The sequence below is a fragment of the Rhineura floridana genome, chromosome 6, assembly GCF_030035675.1.
Source record: "Rhineura floridana isolate rRhiFlo1 chromosome 6, rRhiFlo1.hap2, whole genome shotgun sequence".
Lineage (NCBI taxonomy): Eukaryota > Metazoa > Chordata > Lepidosauria > Squamata > Rhineuridae > Rhineura > Rhineura floridana.
Window position 1 is genome coordinate 51686206 of NC_084485.1, and position 26000 is coordinate 51712205.

Below are 26000 nucleotides of genomic sequence, written 5' to 3' on the forward strand. Positions count from 1 at the left end.
AAAACCCTATACGGTTTTGGCCCAGTCTATCTGAAGGAGCGCCTCCAACATCATCAGGGATGCCGCTCAACAAGATCAGCCTCAAAAGGCCTTCTCTCTATCCCACCGGTTAAAACAGCTAGACTGGTGAGAACTAGGGAGAGGGCGTTTTCAATTGTGGCCCCCACTTTGTAAAAAAATCTTTATTACGGTCCAAGACCAGCGGTATGATTACAGATCCTCTGAATGTCAGAGTGGTGGTAGAATACAATACAGTGTAGCACAATGAGAAAGCTAAAAGGCTAAAACCGGCCCCCACTTTGTGGAACTCCCTCCCAAATGATCTCTGCCATGCTCCCTCTAGGATGAGTTTCCACTGGGCCTTGAAGACTTGGCTCTTCAGGCAGGCTTTTGGGGTGGGTTAGGTTTTATTATTATTGTTGAGATTTTTAATGTTTTAATGTATTTGTATGTTTTTATTTTGTACGTCGCCCAGAGTGGCTGGACAGCCAGCCAGATGGGCGACTAATAAATTAAATAAATAAATAAATAAATAATAAATTACTTGGAACATGTTTTTCAGTACCAACTTCTGCTTTTTTCATTCAGAGTTTTTAATTCACTCTCAGCCTACCCTACCAAACAGGGTTGTTGCAAAAATAAAAGTGGGAGGGGGGACCCAAGAAGATAAGAGAGGTGTAAATGTATCATGCCATATTCATAGACTATGCAGAGGTTGGGAGAACATGCACAAAAGCAGCTCCCCCTCCTCATTGCTTTAACTGCAACATTCCACAGTTCTGTTATTTTACAGCAAATTACCAACCAAAAACAAAGTTTGCCCCCCCTTCTATAAGCATTTGCAGCTTGACTGAACCAACTCTCAGCCTAACCTACTTCACAGGGTTGTTAAGACTCCATATGCACACACGGGAGATGTAAAATTACATACAAAACCACTTGATCATTGCAGAATATTTTGTTTTAAAAAATCAGTATTAATTTCCTGCCAACTGACAGTAACACTTAAGTAAGGCCTGCCTAATTACTTAAAAATAGAATGGGGCGGGGGAGAGACAATCCTCTGTGTCCACTCAGAAGTCCCATTGACTTACAGCACAATTCTAACCTGTCTTGTCAAAAGTAAGTCCTATTGAATTAAGTGGGGTGATAAGACACTACAAACACACACAAAAAGCCTAGAAAGTAGGCATTTTCCCCTCTGCTTTGATTGCTACATTATACTCCTGATTTTTTTTACAACAAACAAGCCTCTTTCCAAAGTGTTCAGTTTGCAATTGCCAACTTTTTTGTGGGGATGGGGGATTCTTTAGCACCCACTCGCATTTAATGTGTAGTAGAATCTGCAGAAAATAACTCTAGGGAGTACCTGGTGATCAAAAGGAGATTACAAAGAAACAAGCCACTAGCTTGAGAGGAGAAAACAGCAGCTTTTGATTCACTGGTGCCCCATCATTAATCATAGCTCTGACTTCACTGATTGGCTAAAAACCTGGAGGGCTGGGGACTTGGCACAGCAGGTTAGCTCATTTCACAGAAACTGCAAAGGGAGGGCTGCTCACATTTTGGTGTCTACTTTTATTTTTCAAGCAGGTAGAGAGTTGGTGGTGTTTTTTTTTTTTTTTAAAAGCTAAGAGTCTGGCTCCCTGCTGGCCCAGGCCCTTTCTACCCATCTGTTGGTGTCCTTGAATGGAGGGATGAAGAAGACATGAGCTGTCCTTGTTAGATTTGCACAGGGGAAATACTCCTCCCTTGTTGGATTCAATTTTAGAGTTTGAAGAAGGAGGCACCATTCTGATTGCCATAGCTCCCATACAAATGAAGCATGTATTGAGATTTTGCCTTCAAAATAAATTATAGTAATAACATCTGTTTATAGAAAGCTACTCAGTTTTTAATACAGGAAGCAAATGGATGCATAAAAGTAAGTAGGAATACGTAGAGCAGGATCTCAACTAAAGGGAGAGGGGTAATCAAATGCAGGGTCATAAAACGTCCCCAGTGGAAAGTCTTGCAGACATGCTGTTCAGCAAGTTGCAAAATGCAGAGGATTTGAGTTTTTTTAAAACATTAAGCCATACTTCCAGAAATTGCTTCTAAGATAGAGCAGGACATTCCATATGTGAAGCTTGGGCAATAGCAACCAGATATTTTTGGTATGGAGAGTTGAAGGGGAAATATATCAGTGTCATTTTGATTTGCAATATCAACAATACAACTGAAGCAGGATTTTCTCTCTGGATGTTCCCATCTCCCTGGTACAGAACGATTTTGACATTCTTATGCAAGCAGCGGCTGTTTCTTTGCCTAAACTATCTTGCAACAGACTCTTACTGCGACATTTTATTCTAACCTTAAACGATAACTCTTTGGAATGGGAATGAGTAAGATTTGTTCAGCACCCAGTTTGATAGGATCATTATCCTTGTGTAAGCCTTTTAATATACAATATAACTGTAGGCTTTGTTTTTTCTTTAAATCAATTTTTAAAAATCTATTTAATTGTTTGTGGTCATCTTTTCATTTTGCTCTGTTTACATACCCCTTGCCTGGTCATCTGAACAAGTTACAATTATCCTCAGTTTAAGTGGCAGCACATGTGCCCTCTAGTACTGGGATGTTCTTTCCTAGAGGCAAAGTGCTGTGGCAGGACAGCAGTTGCTTCTCTAGCCCTTAAAGGCCAAGAAATGTAGTCATGCTAATCTCATGGTACTCTTTTCTCCTGTGGGGGGGGGGGGAAGCCACGTGGGCTGAGAATAGGAACTGAGATAGCCCCAGGGTAGGTGTGTATGGTTGTGCTCTTTGTAATCTAGAGAAGAATGACACAAATGTTCCCCGTGCTTCATGCCTTTCTGGGCTGCCTACACTGACATGGGAGTCTGAACAGCTACTAGGATAGTCCAGGATTGCATTTTTTGGTGAGGAAAAAAAATCAAGAGCTGGGTGGGAGGCTATATGGAGCAGATGGCAGTGGACAGATAAAAGGCAAAGGAGAGGCAGTGTTAGAGGAGGGGCAGGCAAGCTAGCTGCTTTTAGTTACTTGCAAAGCTCTTAAATTATACTGCTGAATATACACATAAGCTGAAGAATGGTTAAGTTGACGCCATTGGCAGAAATTTTAATGTCTGCCACAGAACTTGGAAAATTACTTTTTAAAAGGAAAAAATTACTATTACTATTACATGGCTCCAAAAAGGAATAAATTACAATAACAATTGTTCTGACGGCAACAGATCACTGTTACTCAAAAGTAATTACTACAATTATAGTGAAGTTACTTAAAAAATCTAGAGTGCCTACAAGGTGCTGGCCTTGGCTGCTACCAGGGCTGTGGAGTTGGAAGCAATTTTGGGTGGAGTCAGTAGAAATGTTCCAACTCCGGCTTCAAAATAAAATTAATATATTAATATTAATATTAATTTATTAATATTAATAAATTAATAACATTTGCCATTTATGAAGGAGTCGGAGTCAAGCGGTAGAAAAATGTCGGAGTTGAAGGTTTGATGTACCGACTCCACAGCCCTGGCTGCTGCACACCTAAGTAGCCTAAAACAACATTTATATATATATATATATATATATATATATATATATATATATATATATATATATATATATATATATATATATGCACGCATGCACAGACAGAGACAAAGGGTAGTAGAATAATTTTTTTAATCCATAAGATAGTGGTGGTCTCTCTGCTACTAAGGGAGGTGGTGAGGGAGGCAGAGGCCACCGCTCAGAGCTTCATGCACCAAACCAAGTGCAACCACACACACACACACACACACACACACACACACACACACACACACACACACACACACACACACACACACACACACACACACACACACACACACACACACACACACACACACACACACACACACACACACACACACACACACACACACACACACACACACACACACACACACACACACACACACACACACACACACACACACACACACACACACACACACACACACACACACACACACAGCCAGCCAGCCAGCCAGCCAGCCAGCAAGCGTTGTCTCTCAACCACCTTCCAGACCCTGCCCTGCCACCAACTAAGGCACACCCACCCAACCAAACATTTTCCCCTGAGTGCAAAAACGTTAAAGCACTGCAAATGCAGCAAAGTAGCCAGGGAGGGTGGCAATCTCCATTCTGCTGCTGCCTCCTTCATCCACATTTTTGTCCTCTAGCTCCTTTCTCCCTCCTCTCCATTCTTCTCTGCCACTGTCCATTTTAACCATTTTTTCTCACCATTCAACCTGTCTCGCTCTCCACCTTGTCCCTCGTCACCACCTAAACACCCACAGAGCACGAGGGAAGAGCGATGCCGTGTAGAAGCCCAGCTTGAGGCACATGATTTTCATCCACAAATCAGAGGAGCAGAAGACTTCCCCTGCTCCCCCGCCCAGTAACAGCCAAAAGTAATGCTGGAAACATTACAATTACTCCTCAAAAGTAATAAAATTACTCCTCATTCTATTACAATCAAAATGTAAAGAAATTACCCACTCATTCCTCAAAAAAGTAATACATTACAAGTAATTCATTTTTCCTAATTACTTCCAAGCTCTGGTCTGCCATACCTGAACAAAACAGATCTCAGTTTAAGTTTCCTACACACATAATCTGACAAGCTGCATAATCTCCTGCAACTGCCGTGAGAGTGGAGTTGCCTGGTTTCCCCCCAGAATGTTCCTATTCATCATGATTCCTCACTATAGGTGCTGAGAGCAGAGGAGAACTCTAGAAAAGCAGCATAGGATTTCATAGAACATGTGTCATCTTGTGGGGAAGGGAAAGCTTTGAATGTATCCCTCCACAGGAAATGGTCTCATTCACATGTAAAGCCAAACTTTCTGGCCTACTGTGGCTTATCAGGAATGAGCAGGATGCTAATGCCCAACTGGTCCCATTTCATTTCTTCTCTGATGTAAGTGGGATAACCATATGTCCTTACCAGAGATTTGTAGTTTATTTCTCTGTAGCAAACGACAGTCGCCAGCTAACCTGAAGCCATGGTTTGTTGGCCTGCTGGTCATGGCTTGCTCGGGGGCAACAATCCACAACCGTTGGTTTGAATGTAAAAGTAAGCCAAGACTTGGTGTATCCATGCCCGAAGAGGGGTAAAAATTTGAGAGTAATAGGGCAGTGTGCATTAGCATGCTGCTTGTTCATGATAAACTATGATTAATATTGTGATTTTTAATATTGTTTATTCACTAGGATAGAAGCATAGAGTCTGTGCAACTGAAACTGTCATCTAACATGGAATAGTAGCTTCATTTGCAAATATCCACTGGCAGCCAATACCATCCATGTAGAATTATACAGTTGAAAGTAACCTTCCAAAGGACACGGGTTTTCAGGTTAATTGGCAAGCCTAGTATTTAAAGGTTGCAATAAAAAAGGAGAAAACTGCAGATAAAGTACACACAGAGACACAAAGTTGCTCTCTAAATGTTGCTCTCCATTTTCCCCCCCTGAAGCTCAGGAGGAGGCCCTGACCCGAGGATTTGCAGGTCAGTTGGCAAGCTTAGCTTTTAAAGGCTGCAATAGAAAAAGAAGAAATTCAGCAGATAAAGCACATATAGAACCACACAGCTGCCCCCTAAATTAATAAGGAAACAAAAAGTGATACCAATCCCTTTGCTAGCATTACTGGGAATATGGGATGGGCCAAATGCAGAAGGATTAGATGACTAATTGACTCTGTTTTTTGTTAGCTGCCGGGATGGTTATTGTAAGAAAATGGAAAAATTTAGAGGGGTTAAATCAAGAGCCAGTGTGGTGTAGTGGTTAAGGTGTTGGACTACGACCTGGGAGACCAGGATTCGAATCCCCACACAGCCATAAAGCTCACTGGGTGACCTTAGACCAGTCACTGCCTCTTAGCCTCAGAGGGAGGCAATGGTAAACCCCCTCTGTATACCGCTTACAAAGAAAACCCTATTCATTGGGTCGCCCATAAGTCGGAATTGACTTGAAGGCAGTCCATTTCATTTTTTTCAAATAAGGATTTATGGTACAGTCAAATCTGGCCCCAAAGCTACTGCTGAAAAATTCTTAGAAATGCTTTCAGTTTCAAGCAAGAATATTATAAGACTCAGAGGACAACATCCTGATACTTATAAACAACCTCTCCCCCACAGATGCTGCAAAAGGGCATTTTTTGGTACCCTCCAATACCAATTATTCTTCCCAGGAATTGTGAATGGAATGGCCCACATTTGTACCTTTTTAGCGGGTTCTGTTTAATTTTAGTTTTCATTCACTTGTATATTTCCTTTTTCGTCATTTTCTTATTTCTTACAAATTATTAAATTATGTGTTTGATTAAATTTTTTTTTTTTTAAAAAAACCACCTGCTTCTGTAGGTGAACCTCCACAATTTCTTTAAAAGCTTATTGTGTGATTCAAACTTAACAGAGGTTTCAGATCTGGTAACAGTTCTGTGTTCAGGCCTGAAATAAACATTCAGACATGAAAATGAAATTAACATTATCTGAAGTTCAGTACTGCTGTATAGTTGTAAACAGTTTTGCAGATAAATATAAAAAGAAATTGCCAGCTTATACATAAAGGTTTCCAGCTCACCCCAATGTACCAGTGTGTTATCTTAAACTGTAGGTAAGATAAGTGAGTGCAAGTAAGCGTGTGTTTGTTTAGCAGATCTTTTGCTTTAATTAAGGCTAAAACATCACTTTTAGGGAATCACTTGTTTCTATTCTCGTAAGTTTCAATAATGTTCTATCTTATTTTTTTCTGCATTTGAATGGATCTAGAAAACAGTGCAACTCTCTGCAGTCCTTTCTCCCTCCCCTAACTGCAGTAACTGAGCAACATTTCTTGCATAAGGCCTTCTCTACAGCTTGTCCTTGGCCAACAGTTATCTGCAGTAATGATAGATCAATGCAGCTGCATTGCCATAGCTGTCTTGCTAATTAGGTGTTGGTTCTGTTACATTTCAGTGGTGTTTTCATCTCTCCATGTAAATCATACTTGTTCCCTGTTATTTATGTTAATAATAATCCGAAGCGTATCTGTTTAGTTTGTTAACTATATATGTCTATCTTAATGCACAGTAAAGCTGTCCACCATAAGTTTGCTATGGTCTGAGATCTAGATTTTCCTGATATCAGCATTTATGTATATGGACAGAGCAATTCTACTGCACTGCCAAGAAGCTCCTGTTGAAATCTGGAGCAATTTGTTCTGTAAGCAGACTACTAGAGATTTGTTTGGTAGCAGAAATTCTGCACAAGAGCAACTTATTTTATCTTGCCAAATAAGCCTTCCTTGTTTGCAGCCATCAATGTGGCAAGAGCACCGGAAACCAATTCATTCCATGATAGATGGGGGAAACTGTACAACAGGGTATCCAAATTTGTTGGTCTTCTTTTTCTTCATCCCATTGAAGATACTTCAAGAACTAGATAGTTAAGCCTATTGCATTATTTACCACTTTTTCTCTATATTTTTGTCTATCAGCTTATCGCTCATTGCTCATAACTTAACTGCCATTCATGCTGATAATTTAAATGCTAATGATTAAGCAGTATATAAATGTCTTTAATATTTTTATTTTATTTTTTATAACAAAATTTATATAACTCTTGATTGTAAGAAACCTCTAAGCTGTTTACAAGAAATAAGTAATTTATGTCAAAGACTTGTCCCCCTGGGGTCCCTTGTCCTTAGCACCCCAAGGGGATTTCTTTGCTTCTGAGAACAGTCCCACCCCTCTGGGCCGCTGCTTCCCAGGCAAACTCTCCCTCTTTCAGGAGTAATTACTTCCGTAGTAACTGCCACCACCCTTCTGGCTAGGTTCCTTTCTCTGAGGGAAGGGACCTCAGAGCCCAATGCGAATTCCAAGGGATTAACCCTTGTTAAGTAACAATAACAGTAGCATTCAGCAGCCAAGGACTAGATTTAGAATCCTTAGTTCTAATCCAATGCACACCATTTATAAAAGGGTAGTTTATTTAAAGGTAAACAGCATGGTATATACAAAGAGAACAATAGTTTGATTCCTTAAAGCTATCACCCTCAGATGGGTTACACGAGGTACATTGGCATGACAAAAGGGGAGAGGTTCAATACAGACAAAAGGGTAAAATAAAGAACTTACTAACCTAGGTCCTATACTTACATAAATCAGCCTGGTTCCCGAAAAGGCTTTCTCTGTCATATTTCAGCGAGTCCCAGTAGATGGAAAATAGGGAACTGAACTTGGAAGATTACCCTTCCTTTTTTATGGGGTTTAACCGTCAACAAGGAGGGGGGGAAAGCAAATAGTCATATCCCGCCCCTGCAGGGGTTCAACTCCTCTGAAGTCTTTGAAGATAAGGGAGCTAGACAGCATCACTCAGGGGTCCTGATCTACAACACCCCCTCTTCCTGACTTTTAATCCCAGGAAGCTGATAAGGGATAACAGCTAGGGATCAGTTGCGTCCCTTCGTGAAGTTGCAAATTGTCTGTCTGACACAGCGCTGTGGATTTTTCCTAGTAGGGAGTCCTATGGAAGCACAGGCTCCCAGAATTCTCTCTGGCTGACCCATTTCAGCTTGACCAAAGTTAGCTATTCTTGACAATTTATATAATAAATAATTGCTGTTAGATATGGTCTGTGGATTTTGTGATGTGTTTTTGTAGTTGCAAACTGCATTGGGAACCAATATTGACTGAAAAGTTATATGTAAATGGAATATATATACAAACCATCTAATTTACATGCTGGCGTGGCCCTATAGCACTTTGCTTGAGATATAATTTCCAAGGAGAATTTCTACTTCATATTTGTCATTTTGGAAAATATGCCTACATACAGAAAACATTTGTACACCTGTGCAAGTCTCCCATATTTGGATGTGCATATATATATATTAAAATTCTGACAACTTGCTTACTAGCTGTGGGACCTGCACAAAATGTTGAAGTGTACATCTACCCCCTAAAAGGGCTCTCTGTTCAGGGCTCCAGCCAGTCTCAGACAGGAACCTTTCAGATCTCTCAGGGTAGGTTTACTGGAAGCCTGCCACCTGCTTTGCAGTTAAGACAGCAGCAATTGTTTTCAGATAGCTAATGTGGAAACTCAAATCTTTCTGATACCCATCAACTCTCAAATCCTTGCAATGTTTATATAGTATTTTATGTATCTGACTTTGACTCCAGACTTGGAATAGTTATACTGAGCTCTTAACCTTTTCCAATGGCTTCCTGAGGTGTTCAATCTGTGTGTGTGTGTGTAAAAGTATTATGTCTACCAACACTCCTGTCTTTCTAGGAATAGTTCAGAGTTGTATCTGCACTCCAGGCAAAGATTTCTACTTCAGCTGACATGCAAGACAGCATAGATTAATGATATCCGGATCACAAAAAAACCTGTCCACATTTTCAATATCAATACCGAAAAAATGTATGGTTCAAGTGGTAAATGGTAGCTATATGCAAGAGAACGGCAACTAATTCCTGAATAGATAGTGTATAGAATCCATGTCAGGGATAAGGAAAAACACCAGACTTTTTTCTTTACATGGTTAATATGCACTACCCAACAGAGATGTGTTCATTCCAAATTTGCTCATAATTTGTTATCCCTGTGGAATAAATGAGATCAGGCCAATCTTGTCTGACAAATTCATCACAACCTGCTGAGTCACACTGAATTTGAGCACACCACTCTGATACTGAGTGTTTCCGATCAGATAACACAAAAGGGCATTCCTACAAAACATGAACAGCGCAAAATGTATGGGGGAAAAATCACTGTATTGTGCAGCTTCATACTGCACACAATTAAGTGAAGTAAGAGAAGCAACACTATGCTAAGAAAAGATGGTGCGACTTAAAAAAAAGACCTGCCAAGACTTTTTCATAATACCAGGGCCTCCACTACCACCATGGCTTTCAAAAAAACACCTTCTAATAAAGAAAGGCCTACAAAGACTATACAACACAAGCATTATTTAGGGGGAGTAAAGGGATACTGTGAAAGGGCTGTTCCTTTTGAAAGACAAGGTTTTGTGAACTCCATGCCCCTGAATGCTTAGTGAGTTTCTAATACTTGGATCTGGAAGCACTCCCAGCTTTGGAGACACTGCCAGCTTATATCATAGGAACATAAGAAGGGACTGCTGGATCAGGCCATCTGGTCCAGCATCCTGTTCTCAGATGCCCATGGGAAGCCCACAAGCAGGACCTGAGTGCAAGAGCACTCTCCCTTCCTGCAGCTTCCAGCAGTTCTCCCCACCACCACAAGGATTGTGGGAAATGTACTCTGGTGATGATTCTTAGATTCCCCAACTTTCCTCACAAAACTACGGCTTCCAGGAGTCCTTGAGGCAAAGGAATGATGGAGAAACTACTCTAAGTTTATAGTGTAGATATATGTCCTACAGCTTAGATTTTAAACAATCCAGTAGTAAGTTAGTTCCATCCTGCAAGTGCTGCAGCAAAAATTACCTCCTTTTTCCATAGCATGGGTGGGTCAGGTCAGTTGGTAGGAAAGAAAAGGATAGCACAAGACACACACACCCAAAAAAATCACTAGAACACAAGAAGCAGGCCTTAAGCTAGTGCTTGAAAGTAGCAATTTATTTTGTGAAGACAGTCCAACAGCTTTCAGCCAAAGTTCTTGCTTGTAAGTATATTGTTCAGTGAAGTTTTCAAAGCATTGAAGTCAGACATCAAGTCCCTTTGTCCCAGAGGATGTCATCTGGCAGAAATGTGGCATTCTTCACAAAATGAGCTCTTCCTTTACTCTACCAGTTCAGTAAAAGCAGAAAATTGTAGCTAGGAAGCATCCTCTCTTTTTCCTTCTGCCCTGTATATCCTGAAGGATGCATACAGATAGTTTTAATTTCTCATCAATGGTACCATCAGCATCAGCTCTTCAGGTATCTGTGCACAATACGTGGTCATCATGGGCAGAATGAGGACAGTCTCACTCCTGCAATGTGCGAGCACCCTACGCATACGTAATTAATGAACAGAGCTTAGGCTGCACTAAAATGTAGAAGAAATAAATTCCCCACATGGTGGCTATATAGCAAGGAATGTGGTATTCCACAAATGTCAAGCAAAACAGCAGAGCTGGACAAAACTTGAGGCAAGCTAAAGCCCGACCACAGGTGGCAACTTTGAGATGAGATGAAATGACAACTCCACCACATCACCTACCACCCTCTACACTGCGGCTTCCTCATTCCTCTTCTCTTGGGCAATGTCAGTGATAGCCATGCATTAAAGGGCACCACCAAGAATCAAACACGTACTTGTTTTATACAATGCAGTAGGAAGCATTCCAAGTGTGAAGGTATGGAGAACCCTTGCAAGGACTATGAGTACCAGAATGATAGGTAGGTCATGCAAGTGAAATAGTAGAAGATGGGTCAACACATTTCTCTTCTTTTCATAAGACTGGGTTCAACCATGGACTGCTAGTAGCAAAACCAAATGATCAAGACTCACACATAGTGCTTCACACGATGTTGTGTTAAATCGCTTTTATTTACTCCTTTGAGTAAAACTGACAAAATCCAGGCAATATTTGTACACACTTGCATCATGTATTTTATCAATGAAATATCACTAAATTGAGGTGCAGTCAAATTCTTTATCCAGTCAGATAGAATCAGGACTGGTATTAGTAAAAAAAACAAATTACTTGTGCCCGCTGATTTCAGAAGTGAGCGGAGAAAAGAGAGACAGGAAGAGTCCTAACACCATCATCTAGAATAAGCATAACTATTAACCCCTTGCCATGCGCTATATAGCTCTCTAAGGGAGTTTACACTTTTGGCTTGCTAGCCAGCCAAGTTTAGAGTCTCCTGGGAAATGCAGCCTAGACAGAGTACAAGTTTATAGCGGAAAATTGAAGCAGTGCAGCAAGGAAAGAGTGACTGACACCAAATAGCTATCACCTAATAAGAGACAGAGTTTCACCCAAGGGCCAATAAATTCTCTCCTATAAAATCTATTCTATGTATTTTCTGGATCTTACTTCCGTACAAGAAACCACTACTGCCATCTGCAAGGATGGCGATTACATCTCACAATGCAAACAGTAAAGATGCACATAAACAAGGACTGCAGGTGACAGGAACCTCTCGTATTTGCTGTATTTGCAACAAGCCAGGAACATGCCTGAAGCTCCAAGTTTATTTATTTATTTATTGAATTTCTATACCGCCCGACTAGCATAGCTCTCTGGGCGGTGAACAAGAAAGCAAACAGGTATATACAATAAAATCCAATAACATAGAACGAAAAATACAAAAGATAAAAAATCTAATCTAAAATCTAAAACAAATGCTAGGGTCTTTTTTTTTTCTTTTCTTTTTTTGTGGCTCTTCAATCTTATGAGAACACAATGACGTCTGGCTCACAGCCACACTTGTCATAACAAATCCAAGGAGCAAAATATCCTGAAGGGTGTGTTGATGAGTACATGGTATTTTTTTTAAAAAAATGCAGTTTTCACCTCACCTTTCTATCACAGATGATCTCAGGGTGAGTAACAACAATTTTCAAAATATATATATAACCAACAAAACACATTCAGTTAAAGCAGTGAGATGATGATGCAGTACATCACCCATCTGTCCCAGCACAGACTCAGAAGGATCATACCAGAAAACCTGAAAGATGGAGAATATTAGCCAGCTGAGCCTCATGGGGGAGGAGATGCAAAAGCCAGGGTGCCAGTGCTGAGAAGGCCCTCTGGCAAGTCACATCTCCTCTGGCCTCATTCAGAAATGGTGTAACCAAGAGGGCCTCCCCAGCTGTTGTTCACATTTGGGATGGCTACTATGGGGAGAGGCACTACTACAGGTAATTGGATTCAGAGCCTTATACATAAAAACGAACACCTTGAATTGGGCTCAGTGATGGACAGGCAGCCAGTGCAGATCTTTATGGGCTGGTGTAACGTGGATCCATGCAGAAAGTCCATCAGCACTCTGGCAGCTGAGTTTTGCACTAGCTCTCCGAACTTCAAGGTTCAGCTCTCTTCAAGGGTAGCCCCACATAGAGTGAATTACAGTAGCTCAAAAGGCAGCTTACTAGAGTCTGGTTGTCACTCTTTAACAGCTCTGGCCCAACTGGTTCTTTTCTGGTTTTTTTGAAGCTGTTCTGAGTGCCCTATTAGCAGAATAGTATGATTCAAATATTACATTAGTTGGTTTATTTGGTTCTTATACCGTGTTCTAAGAAGCACTGGGAAATGATGGCCAGAAAAGTCAGCTTTTGTGGGGAGAGGTGGGAAAGCAACACTGACATCTCTGCTTTGCTGTCTCTTTCTCTAATCATGTGCTTAGTCTTCATCTCCTCAGTCATTATTGATGCTCAGGAAGATGGCTACATAGAATGATAGGAGTCCCTTGCATAAAAGCATATGACACCAGTGCCCAGCTGTAAAGAGACTGCCCTATGAAAGCATGGAAACCAGGTCCTCCTCACTTTCATGGTGAAGTTCTTATGTTTAGATAGTGGGCCATTGTTTCTCACAGCTGATTCTTTGCCACAAACATCCAATGAATGTCACAGCTGACTGGGATTGGTTGTCATCCCAGCAAGGTGGCCTTCTATACCACAATAAGCTTGTTCAGGGGTTCAAGCAATATGTGGTGGAAGGAATGTGCAAGGTGTATGTGAAGTGCAATCTTACGAACATGCCTAGAAGCCTTTGCATGATCAAGAAACCTGATAATGCAGGGCTTCTGATCATGTGGGTTTTTCTAACCATGCTCAGTTGAATGTGGTTAGAAGCACACTTCAGAACTTCACAGTCAACTCACAGAGGTTTCTTTTGGGGTTGTGGGCATTTGGGATGGAGCTTGTACGTCGACCTTGCTGCCTTTTAAAGAGCTGAAGAGGGCTACTGACCCTCCTGGTTTTTAGCAAGGGACGAGTTCCAAAATTCATGGTGAGAATACTGATGTCTCAAAGCAAGGATAGCATAGCCAGTGAGGTGCCCTCCTAATGTTTTGGATTACAACTCCCATCAGTCCCAGCCAGAATGGCCAAAGGTCAGTGATGATGAGAGTTGTAAGCCACAAATCTGGTGGGCACCACATTAGTTACCCTTGTCAAAAAGTGACCACTTGCATTTCTGTAGCTAAGTGCAGAATTGAAACTTTGAAAGGTGAACATTAAAAAAATTAGGCAAATGGGTGGGATATTCTTTCCGTTATCCCAAGTCTGCATTGCTTGTTCTTCCTCTGCTTGCTAGGAGGGGTGGTAAACCTAACTTGCAGGGATTTGATACCACAAGATGTAGTAATGGCCAACGGCTTGGATTGTTTTAAAAGGGGTTTAGACAAATTCATGGAAAACAAGGCTATGAATGGCTGCTAGCTAAGATGACACTTTACTACCTCTGGTATTGGAGGCGGTATGCCTCTGAATGCTGGTTGCTGGGGATCATGACCAGAAGACTGATGTTGTGCCCGTGTTCTGCATGCAGAGCTCTCACTGACATCTGGTTGGCTACTGTGAAAGCAGGATGCTGGATTAGATGGGCCTTTGGTCTGAACTAGTAGGGCTGCACTTACCTTATGTGGTCAGGCAGAGCTTTCTGTTTAACTATATACTGATTTGGAGTTCTGGACCATATTTAAAATATGCATGTTTAAAAAGCTTTAGAGTCAGCATTCACCACAGTATCTTCAAAGCCTCTGTGAGATCCATAATTGTAAAGAACTTGTTTATCTCTTTATTTAGGAATCCTGACATGAAGTGTGTGCATATTGAAATTTGACTCCATAGCAATTCTCTGAGTAATATTGGAAGTCTATTTCAGAAGAGTTATAGACCTGTAAAACAAAGAATACTTGAGGTCACCACACCAGTGAAGTCTTAGCCCAAGGACTAGAACAGCATGGTCTGTTAAAACCCAGGTGAAAATTGCACTGGTTGCCCTATCAAAGCATGCTGTTTTTGAGCAGTCTATTATTTTCTCCTTGACAAGTATCAGGATACGCCTTTTTGAAATGGGGTGCTGTGGGAGAAAGCATAAAATCTTTGAAGTGTCTGGGAACCTTGGAAGATTTGCTGATGTGTCGTATCTAGGGAAACCGATGGCTAAAAGCACTCAATTTTTCTAATCGGAGAGTTAACATAAATTCATTGCTGACAGTTAGATTTGAGCTGGAGACTTGAAGGCTCGTAAAACTTTGAAGGCCAGATTAAAAGCAAGAGAAGTTATAGAATGTTGGTAATTTTAAGATCATAAATCATTCAAAGAAAAGAGCAGTGGGCTGAACTCTGCAGACAGACATATTAATTTCTAAGGTCTTGTGACACTGAGGAATCTAATGTTGCAACTCATGGTATGTAGGACAGATCTGGAGTAATACTGACTTTCCACAGGGCAGACCTTGCATTTCCCTTTATCTGTTTGCTCTGCACTAAGTGTGTCAACCTCAGATAAAGGGTTCTTGTTGTGTGTGTTGTGGGGTGTCGGGTCATGTTTGAACTGGAGCCTCTTAGTTGCCATTTTTTGTTGATGTTCCACTGATGTTCATGCATTTTCTGTGCATAAGTATGAACTTCCTATAAGAACTGTAAGCATTTGGGTATTTTATTTGCAACATACTGTGAGCACGTTTGCTGTTGTGTTTAGAAAGCGTTCTTCTAGTGAACAGGGAAAATTTGAAATTTAGGTGCTAAAACTGAAAAGGAACTTAAAACCAAAATATTTCCTTTTGTTTACTCTTAAGATTAAAGAGTCAGACAAGAAGATGCAATATACCTTTTTGACTTAACATGTTCTAGAGAATTACTCAGTGGGGATGTGAGACTTACTCCCTGAGTGTCTGCAGGCACTGGAGACAAGGGCAGGTAATTATGCCACAGTTACTATAGAAATGTAAGCTTAAGGGAACAGGATGGAGAAAAAAGGTGAAAACATGCTGGCTGTGGGTTCCTGCTGTATGAACAAGGCAAGTCTGTCACAACTGAAAGTACCTACTCCTTCTTGGCCCTGAATTCATGCCATGTGTTCCAGTGCATGCAAGTTGTGTTCCCAGGGAGCTTGTCAGACACTGTATTAAGTTGTCTTATAGGCAGTTTCTCAGCAGCAGCCAAATATGGAATGGGCCATGGGGACCAGTTTAATTGGCATGCAGATAACTGTATGGCTAAGGTGGCAAGCTTCCATTGCTGCTACTTGTGTTCTTTGCATAAAGAATACCGCTCATTAAGGTGACTTTACCCAGCCCTTGAGTATCACTTAAAAAAATAAAATACCAGCAGTGCTTTCATTTTCCATAGTTCCTTCAGTAGTGGAGCTGTTAATTAATAAGGTTATCTATCCTGAAATACATTTCACTCTTCCCATCATTTATCTACATATAAAAAGGAGACAAAAAATACAGTTGCGCAAGATAAATTGTAGATTTGGTTTGTCACTCCCGATTCCTGAAGTTTACACCTGTAGGATGCTTCAGATTGTCATTGTCCATGCATCTGACAGGGCTGTGTTCTCTGCACATTTTTGTTTCCTGCACTTGCCGTGGATGTATCCCAAAGAAAAGGATATCTCTTTCCGTATATATCTTCTGAGCTTTTATCAGCAAAGATTGTTTAACTACATACGTGTTGAAACACTCTCTATCAACACATACTATTATTTTTTCTGCTCTCCGTGTCAAATATTGTTCCCAAGGCAGCACTAAAATCCAATTAAAGCAAATTATAATCTCGCTGACACAGTACCACCAATGCCAAATGCTCAAGCAGAAAAAATAGTGTTCACCTGACGCTTAAATGTAAGCAAAATAGGCACCTGGTGAATAGGTATTCCAGTGAATACCGGATTAATACCAGTGACCTGTAGTGAGGTATATGGGGGTAAAGCCGCTTGTGTAGCGTCAGCCATGGTTTATCCAGTACTGGGGGTGGGGTCAAAAGGGTAGGGAAAAAAGTTTAATATTGAACACGTTTCAGACCTCTCAAGCCCTTCATCAGGTGGCTTCAAATACAGAAGTTCAGTCTTTATCTCTGGTTTCTTTCTTCCCATGCCCCCAAATTACTTATTTATTATTTGATTTATATCCCACCCTTCCTCCCAGTAGGAGCTCAAGGTGGGAATCAAAAGCACTAAAAACACTTTAAAACATCATAAAAACAAACTTTAAAATATATTAAAACAAAACATCTTTAGAAACATTCTTAAAAGGTTTAAAAACATCTTTAAAAAAGGTTTAAAAACATATTTTTTTAAAAAGAAGTTTCAAATACATATTAAAAAGCAATTCTGACACAGACTGAGATAAGGTCTCAACTTAAAAGGCTTGTTGAAAGAGGAAAGTCTTCAAAAGGCGCCGAAAAGATAACAGAAATGGCCTGTCTAATATTTAAGGGGAGGGAATTCCACAGGGTAGATGCTGTCACACTAAAGGTCTGTTTCCTATGTTGAGCAGAATAGAGCTCCTGATAAGATGGTATCTGCAGGAGGCCCTCACCTGCAGAACGCAGTGATCAACTGGGTATATAAGGCATAAGACGGTCTTTCAGGTATCCTGGTCCCAAGCTGTATAGGGCTTTGTACACCAAAACTAGAACCTTGAACTTGGCCAGGTAGCAAATGGGCAGCCAGTGCAATTCTTTCAGCAGTGGGGTGACACATTGGCGATACCCTGCCCCAGTGAGCAGTCTCACTGCTGCATTTTGCACCAGATGCAGCTTCCAGACCAACCTCAAGGGAAGCCCCACATAAAGCACATTACAGTAATCCAGCCTGGAGGTTACCAGTGCATGGACAACAGTGGTCAGGCTATCCCTGTCCAGAAACAGCTGCAGCTGTCTTACCAGCTGAAGCTGGTAAAAGGCATTCCTAGCCACTGAGGTCACCTGGGCCTCTAGTGACAGATGGATCCAGGAGCACCCCCAGACTACAGACTTGCTCTTTCAGAGGGAGTACGACCCCATCCAAAGCAGGCAATTGACCAATTATCCGAACCTGGGAACCACCAATCCACAGTGTCTCAGTCTTGCTAGGATTCCGACTCAGTTTATTGGCCCTCATCCAACCCATCACTGAGTCCAGGCAGTGGTCCAGGACTTGCACGGCCTCTCCCAATTCAGATGTTACAGAGAAATAGAACTGGGTATCGTTGGCATACTGCTGATACCTCACCCCAAATCTCCTGAGCTTCATATAAATGTTAAACAGCATGGGGGACAAGATGGTACCCTGCAGCACCTCACAGCACAACTGCCAGGGGACCGAAAGACAGTCACCCAATGCTATTCTCTGAAAACAACCTTAGAGATAGGATCGGAACAACTCTAAAACAGTGCCTCCGATACCCATCCCACCAAGTCGGCCCAGAAGGATACTATGGTCAATGGTATCAAAAGCCACTGAGAGATCAAGGAAGAGTAACAGGGTCGCACTCCCTGTGTCCTCCCGATAAAGGTCATCCATCAGGGCGACCAAGGCCAATTCAGTCGCATAGCCAGGCCTGAACCCAGACTGGGATGGGTCAAGATAATTTTATTTATTTATTTATTTAATTATGCTTTTAAACCACCCTATAGCAACGAGCTCTCAGGGCGGTGTACAGCAAAATAAAACCACATTTAAAAAATGAACAAGTGTGGATTAAAACATACAATATAAAACATATTTAAAAACAAAATTAAAATACGAATAAAATAAAAATACAATTACAGTTAAGTTTAAAATAAAATTAAATTTAAGTTTAAAAGTTTAAAATGCCTGGGCGAAGAGGTAGGTTTTTATCTGGCGCCGAAAAGATAACAAAGAAGGCGCCAGGCGTATCTCATCTGGGAGGGCATTCCATAATTCGGGGGCCACCACTGAAAAGGCCCTAGATCTAATTGTTGTTCTCTGGGCCTCCCTATGTGTTGGGACCCGGAGAAGGGCCTTAGATGTCGAGCGCAGTGAACTGGTAGGTACATAGCGAGAGAGGCGTTCCATCAGATATTGCGGTCCGATGCCGTTAAGAGCTTTATAGGTAAGAACCAACACTTTGAATCTGGCCCAGAAACATATAGGTAGCCAGTGCAGTTGGGCCAGAATAGATGTTATATGGTCGAATTTCTTCGTCCCAGTAAGAACTCTGGCCGCAGCATTCTGCACTAGCTGAAGTTTCCGAATCGTCTTCAAAGGTAACCCTACGTAGAGTGCATTACAGTAATCCAATCTAGAGGTTACCAGAGCGTGAATAACTGAGGCGAGGTTCTCCCTGTCCAGATAGGGTCATAGTTGGGCTACCAGCCGAAGCTGGTAGAACGCATTCCGTGCCACCGAGGCTACGTGAGCCTCAAGTGACAGGAGCGGATCTAATAAGACTCCCAAACTACGGACCTGCTCCTTTAGGGGGAGTGTAACCCCATCCAGAGCAGGTCTGACATCCACCATCTGGGCAGAGTACCCCCCCACCAACAGCATCTCAGTCTTGTCAGGATTGACAAGAGTACTTGCAATTGCTGACTTCCGGGAAGGGTGACTTAGCCTGTGCCTGCTTTTGAGACGGGCTCCTGCCTCAAAAGAAGCTTATTCAGATATATCAGTCAGATTTTTTTTTTTTTTTGACTGATTAAACTTCTCCCGGGTAGGGAGAAACGAAGAGATTAACCTCAAAGCCTATTTTTGTTGGGACGACCAGATCTCATTAATTTATGGGACGAGGTCCAGCCGACGAAGGTGGGACGGATTTTCAACAACAAGCTCTATCTGATAAAGCGAACGTTCATCTTATCTTCTAAGAGAGAACGCACTAACAGGCAAGCACCCTTCTTTCTATATTTTTCTTTTACTTGACTTAAATTGTTGCTGTTTAAAAGAGATTTGCCAGATTGATCGGTTTTTGACATCTCACTGGGGAGCCATAACTTCTCTCTGCTACTCACTAATTAATAGCTTATCTCTGTTTTTGTTGCAAAAAGCTGTCCTGGATTTGCATTCTAAAGATATACACAGAAGAGGGATTTCTATTCCAGATTTTTATTTTGAAGAATATTATATTGTCTGAGACTACTCTCTTTTTGGTCTATTTTATTTTGACGAATCTGTTTCCTGACGACCGCCATTAATTGTTTCGATCCTGGGAACTGCATTTTGTTTACTTAAGCATGGAGAGATAAGGCTGTCTGCTCTGTTTATACTGTGATGTCACCAAGTTTGGAGTATTAACCCAATTGTTGCTGAAATAAGAAGTGGTTTTCCTATATTTTTCTTTTAAAATGGCAATTAAGAAAGTGGCTGAGAATCTGGAAATAACTATGTTTCAGAAAATAATGGATGAGATTGAGATAACGAAACAAAACCTGCGACAGGGTTGTAAGGAGCTGAAAATTGAATTGAGTAAAATGAAGCAGGAGATTAAAGATATAGGGGTCCCTGTGAGAGAGGTGACCCTGGAAGGGGTCCCTGTGAGAGAGGAGACCCCGGAGATTGGAACAAACGTGGAACAGGAAAAAGATTTGGAGTCTATGGACTTTAGAAACAAAATCTATTGTTTGGAGACACAGGAGATTAAAGACATAGGGGTCCTTGTGAGAGAGGAGACCCTGGAGACTGGAACAGGGGTCCCTGTGAGAGAGGAGACCCTGGAGACTGGAACAGGGGTCCCTGTGAGAGAGGAGATCCCGGAGATTGGAACAAACGTGGAACAGGAACAAGATTTGGAGTCTATGGACTTTAGAAATAAAATCTATTGTTTGGAACTCAATGTTATCTCTGAAGAAATTAATGAAGATTCTAGAGATAAAGTTATCAATGGCATGGATAATCTTCTGGACTGGAATGATGTGATGGAGCCCAATATAGAGAAAATCTATGGAATTAACTGCAGCCATGTGACAATGGAAAAACTTTCAAGAGATGACCCAGTGTATTTTGAAAAAAAGAACAGAGATATGATTTTACAGCAGTATTTCAGCAACCTATTCAGAATGGATGGCAAGAAAATATTTGGGATAGAGGTAATTCCCATCAGACTCTTACTATATGACTATGGCTTTGACAGCAAGATTATTATGGAATACTGATAATGGAAGATTGGATACTGAAATTACTGGACTTAACAAGACTACTGAAGATGGAAGATGGAAAATGGAACTAATAGGGATAATAGAACAATGGCTACTGAAATTACTGAACCTAACAGATTCTGATGTGATGAATTAATTGAAATGTTTATTTTGACTATGGTTATGACAATAAGATTATCATAATTAGTAATGAGATGGATTAATCGATATGCTTATCTGGAAAAAAAAAATTGATAGATATATTTCTTAAAGAATTGAAACCTCTCTTTGACTTTTTGTGGAAAGAATAAAGTAATGTTTATGAGATTTGATGATTAAGTAAGATAACTACTGGAGGAAAGTGATTTTATAATATGACTTAAGTGACAGGATTGTTATATATTATAGACTTATAACTGATTTGATCTTTGACAAATGGGAAGTCAATATTTTACTCTTTATTTTTTATTTTTTTATTTTTTTATTTTTTTTGTTTGTTTAACTATTTTTGATTTTGTTTTTTGTCTTTGAATGTTTTATGATTTCGTCTTGTATGTTTTATGAAAATCTGAATAAAAATTATTGAAAAAAAAAAAAGAGTACTTGCAATTGCTGCGCCACAACTATCTCAATTAACTTCTCTAAGAAAAGGGGTATTTGCGACCAGTCAGTAATTGTCACAAACCAATGGGTCCAGGGTGTGCTTTTTCAGGAGTGGTCAGATCACTGCCTGTTTCAGGGTGGCTGGAACAATTCCTTCCCCAATGATGCATTGATGACACCCTGGATCCACTCAGTCAAACCCCCTCAGCAAGCTTTAATAAGCCAAGAAGGGCAAAGGTCTAGAGGACATGTTGCTGGCCGCATCAAAGCAAGCACCTTGTCTATGTCTTCAGGCCGCATCAGCTGAAACCATTCCCAAGAAGTTGCAGCAGAAGTTGCACTGGACACCTCACTGGGGACTATAGTAGACGTGGATGGGGCATCAAGACTGCTATGGAGGCGAGCAACTTTACCCTCAAAGTGCCTTGCAAACAATTCATAGTGGACCTCCGAAGGGTCTAAAATTCCATTTCCTGGAGATGATGTCAACAGACCCCTGACAATACTGAAAAGCTCCACTGGACGACTATTTGAGGATGCGATGGTGGCAGAGAAGTGGGCCTCCTTCGCCACCCTCATCACCACACAGTAGGCATGTTTTACTTGTGTCCAATCAGTCTCACAGCACATCTTTCGCCACTTGCACTCTAGCCGTTGTCCAGCCTGTTTCATTGCCCTTAACTCACTGGTGTACCAAGGTGCAAACCGGGCTCCACAATGCTGTTCTACAGCATGACAAGGGTTTCAACAGGGTCATCTGCTGTATCTACTGGGAACTTCCCTAGGGCATTCAAGAATCCTGTGGATTCTATTAGCCTCCAGGGGCAGACCATCTTAATCTGTCCACCACCCCTTCAGGGAAGGATTGGAGCCATAAGTTTAAACTTTACCAGGAAGTGATCTGACCATGACAATGGGGTGACATCCACCCCCCCTCTCCAGACCACCCCTTCCTTCATCTGGAGCAAAAACCAAGTCAAGGGTGTGCCCTGCCCTATGCGTCGAGCTGGTAATAACTTGAGACAGCCCCATGGTTGTCATGGAGGCCATGAAGTCCCGAGCCGGAACACTAGTGGCACCCTCAGCGTGGACATTGAGATCACCCAGGACTATCATTCTGGGCTCCTCCAATACCACAGCCGAGATGGCCCCCGCCAGCTGTCAGAGAAGCTGCTAGGCAGCAGAGTGGACGGTACATCAGCAGCAGCGCTAGTTTACTGTCTCCTTGGCATGACACAAGGGTCCATATCAGATGTTTAGGAGGAGTCTTAGTAAGGAGGAACATGGGGGATGCCACCCCAGTTTCAGTGATCACGGGTAGAGGGATCACTCTGACAAGACGGTGGTTTCCTGGTGACAGAGATGGAAGTTCTGTAGACCACAGCAATTCCTCCCCCCCCCCGTCCTTGCAGCCTATGCTGGTGTTGCACCAAGTGTCCAGGTGGGCCAACCTGGGTCAATTCAACTTCTCCCAGCTCACTCACCCAGGTCTCGGTAATGCACACTAAATCGGCACCTTAATCCACAATTAAATCATGGATGAGTGTGGTCTTATTGTGTATCTATCTGGCATTAAACAGCAACACACACAGGCCTGCGGGCACAGCAGATGAGCAATGAGGAACTCGAGTAGGAGTGAGGAACAAGGCATAGATAGCCTTGCCCTTGTCTCCTATGGTAGTTCACCACCTTCCCATGGCTATACTTCCCTCTACCTGTGATCACTGAAATTGGGGTGGCATCACCCATGTTCCTCCTTATTAGGACTCCTCCTAAACACCTGATAAGGACCCAACAAGAGCCCACCAACCAAACTTACCTGAACCAATTATCCCAGTAGGCCTCTCAGAGAATTGAGAACAGTCAGACCCACTCATCTTTCACACGGGGCATATCTACTCCCCCTCCTATCTCTCACCCAGGGAGGGCCAGCCTTCTGCCAGTAACAGACTCACTCTGAAGGCATCTGCCAACTTTCTCCTATCATTCAGTTCACTGCACAGGCTCTCACCCTGTGCAGGAACTACGCATGTGCCATATGCCTTCCCCACTACCAATCTCCTCTAGATTTTGGTTTTAAAAAAAAGGAATAGAAGGGGTAGTGCCCTCGCCCTTGGGACTCCCCAAGGGGCGATCCCCCCAGCAGCAGAGTTGCCACCAAAGGGCAGCTGGGTTTTTATGCCTCCTGATCCAGCCAGGAGCTGATGCAAGAGGCTGCAAGATTAACTGTAGCCTCTCTCTGGAGTCAGGGTCAGGCAGGGGTCTCAGTCCTTACAGCACTTACTAGGAACTTCAGCTGTCTCAAGAGACAGCAACCAGACGAGCGAGCAGCAAGCACCCAGATGCTTAGATACTCACTCCCAGGACAGGTCTTCTTCAGTCTCCATAGTGCTGCAGCTGTTCCCACTACTTGGGATCTTATAGGATGAATGGCAGTTGAGGAATATTACAATAATTGTTATGTGCCTCATATTAATCTTCCAGTAGTAATCTGATATATAGTTCAAAGTGCTTGTAATGTGTCATGCTTAGGAAGGAGTGTCACTTTCCAGCTAGGAATTAACACCTGTCATAGCTTTCCCCACTCTCAGAGGAGCTTGACTACTGAGGTGGTACAAAAACTGCTTGATCTTTCATACGAATGACTGATCTGTTTTAATTTTTTTCCAGTCGGGGCAGTTCAATGAAGATATGATCCCAACGGTGGGCTTCAATATGAGGAAGATCACCAAAGGAAATGTTACTATAAAGGTAAGATGCAGTGTGTCTTTGCTAAGTGAGGTGCTAGATTTGTAACATAGCACAGGAGACAAGCTGAGGGGTTCAAGGAAGTTCAGGCAGATCAATGAGGTTGAATTAACAATATCAGTATCTGCCATTTCCATATATAATACCGTACTAACTTCTAGGAGTCAAACTAAATCAACCCTCTTCCAGAGGACTCTTGGGGTGCTCTGATAGGTTTTTATTAAAATTGATTCAATACTCAAATTGTTGGGGGAAAGAAAAGGTCTCTCCCCCCCCCCCAGTTTTTAGTCTACAAGGGGCCATAACTTAGACTGGGTGGAGTCAAGATAGGGCTCGTGAATTTATTTATTTCATTAAGGGCCTCTTATATTTCCCCCACAATTTGAGCACTAAATTGATTGCTGCTGCTGGCAGTTTATTGTATTTCAGTTTATATGTGATGTGTTTAATTTGGTATTCTTTTTAGAACTCTTTTGTAAACCGCCTTGGAGATCTTAAATCGGAAGGTTGGTTGTAGATAGATAACCAAGAATAGAAGTTAAGGTTAAGAACATAAGAACATAAGAAGAGCCTGCTGGATCAGGCCAGTGGCCCATCTAGTCCAGCATCTGTTCTCACAGTGGCCAACCAGGTGCCTGGGGGAAGCCCGCAAGCAGGACCCGAGTGCAAGGTTATTCATCTAGTCAAGATTGTCAGTCTGTGTTTCTGAATGATCTGTCTCTCCATATAGCTAGATATCCCAGAATATTATATATTACATATTGGAATGATTAACCCTGCTAGAGAGAGCGGAAGGTGTTTAGCGGGAATCCTGACAGGAATTGTTTAAGCAGAGTCATGGCAACAGAGCCTGTCTGGTTAATCCAGCGTCTCTAGAAGTGTCAATCAACTGTTTAGTCTCCTTCAGTTCCATTTATGTGCTTTGACTCTTCTGCAAAGATTTTTTATTAGAGTAGATAATGCGTTCCATTACGTGACTCTTTTTGGTATCAATCCTAGTAGATTTTAATGCATAATAATAATTTGAATATGCAAATACTTTGCAGCTGTTGTACATGTGAGAATGCTTTTATGAACTGAATAGTGTTCTACCACTGTTGCTCAGGAACCCAAGGCTCTCTGAAATCTCTTGATAACTTTTCAGATGGCATGAGCTGGTCAACGACCGAAATAAATCTATCTTCAGGTGGCTTCCTTAGCAATAGAAAGTGGTGGGCTGTGGAGAGTGTGGAGAAACATACCTGAAAAGGGGGTGTATGTGGGTCAAGGAGAACAATTGGGTTTGTGAATTCTCACATCATAGTTTTAATCCACATTCTTTGCTGATTCTCCTTTCCCCACAGCTCTGGGATATCGGGGGCCAGCCTCGTTTTCGTAGCATGTGGGAGCGGTACTGCCGTGGAGTCAGTGCCATTGTGTAAGTAATTTTTGCCTAGGGTCTCAGTCAGTCATCAAGCTCTGCAATTGTTGTACATTGCCAATCAAGACAAGACTGAGGCTTCCTCTGAACACTGGTGCTGCAGAGGGGAAGGGATGATCCCCTGCCCCCCCCCCAGCACAACGATAGGTGAAAGCCTGTGTTATGTTTTCGCTCTGTGTTCTGGAGAACAGT

At 41.9% G+C, this 26000-nt stretch overlaps 1 protein-coding gene across 1 annotated transcript in view; it reads left to right on the forward strand.

Moving 5' to 3' along the window:
* The window catches only part of ARL8A (ADP ribosylation factor like GTPase 8A), a 55112-nt gene that overhangs the window by 11083 nt on the left and 18029 nt on the right, over positions 1–26000 (forward strand). The window contains exons 2-3 of the mRNA XM_061631849.1: positions 24311–24391; positions 25732–25805. Of these exons, the coding sequence (XP_061487833.1) occupies positions 24311–24391; positions 25732–25805 (155 nt within the window). The remainder of the gene's footprint in view (positions 1–24310; positions 24392–25731; positions 25806–26000) is intronic.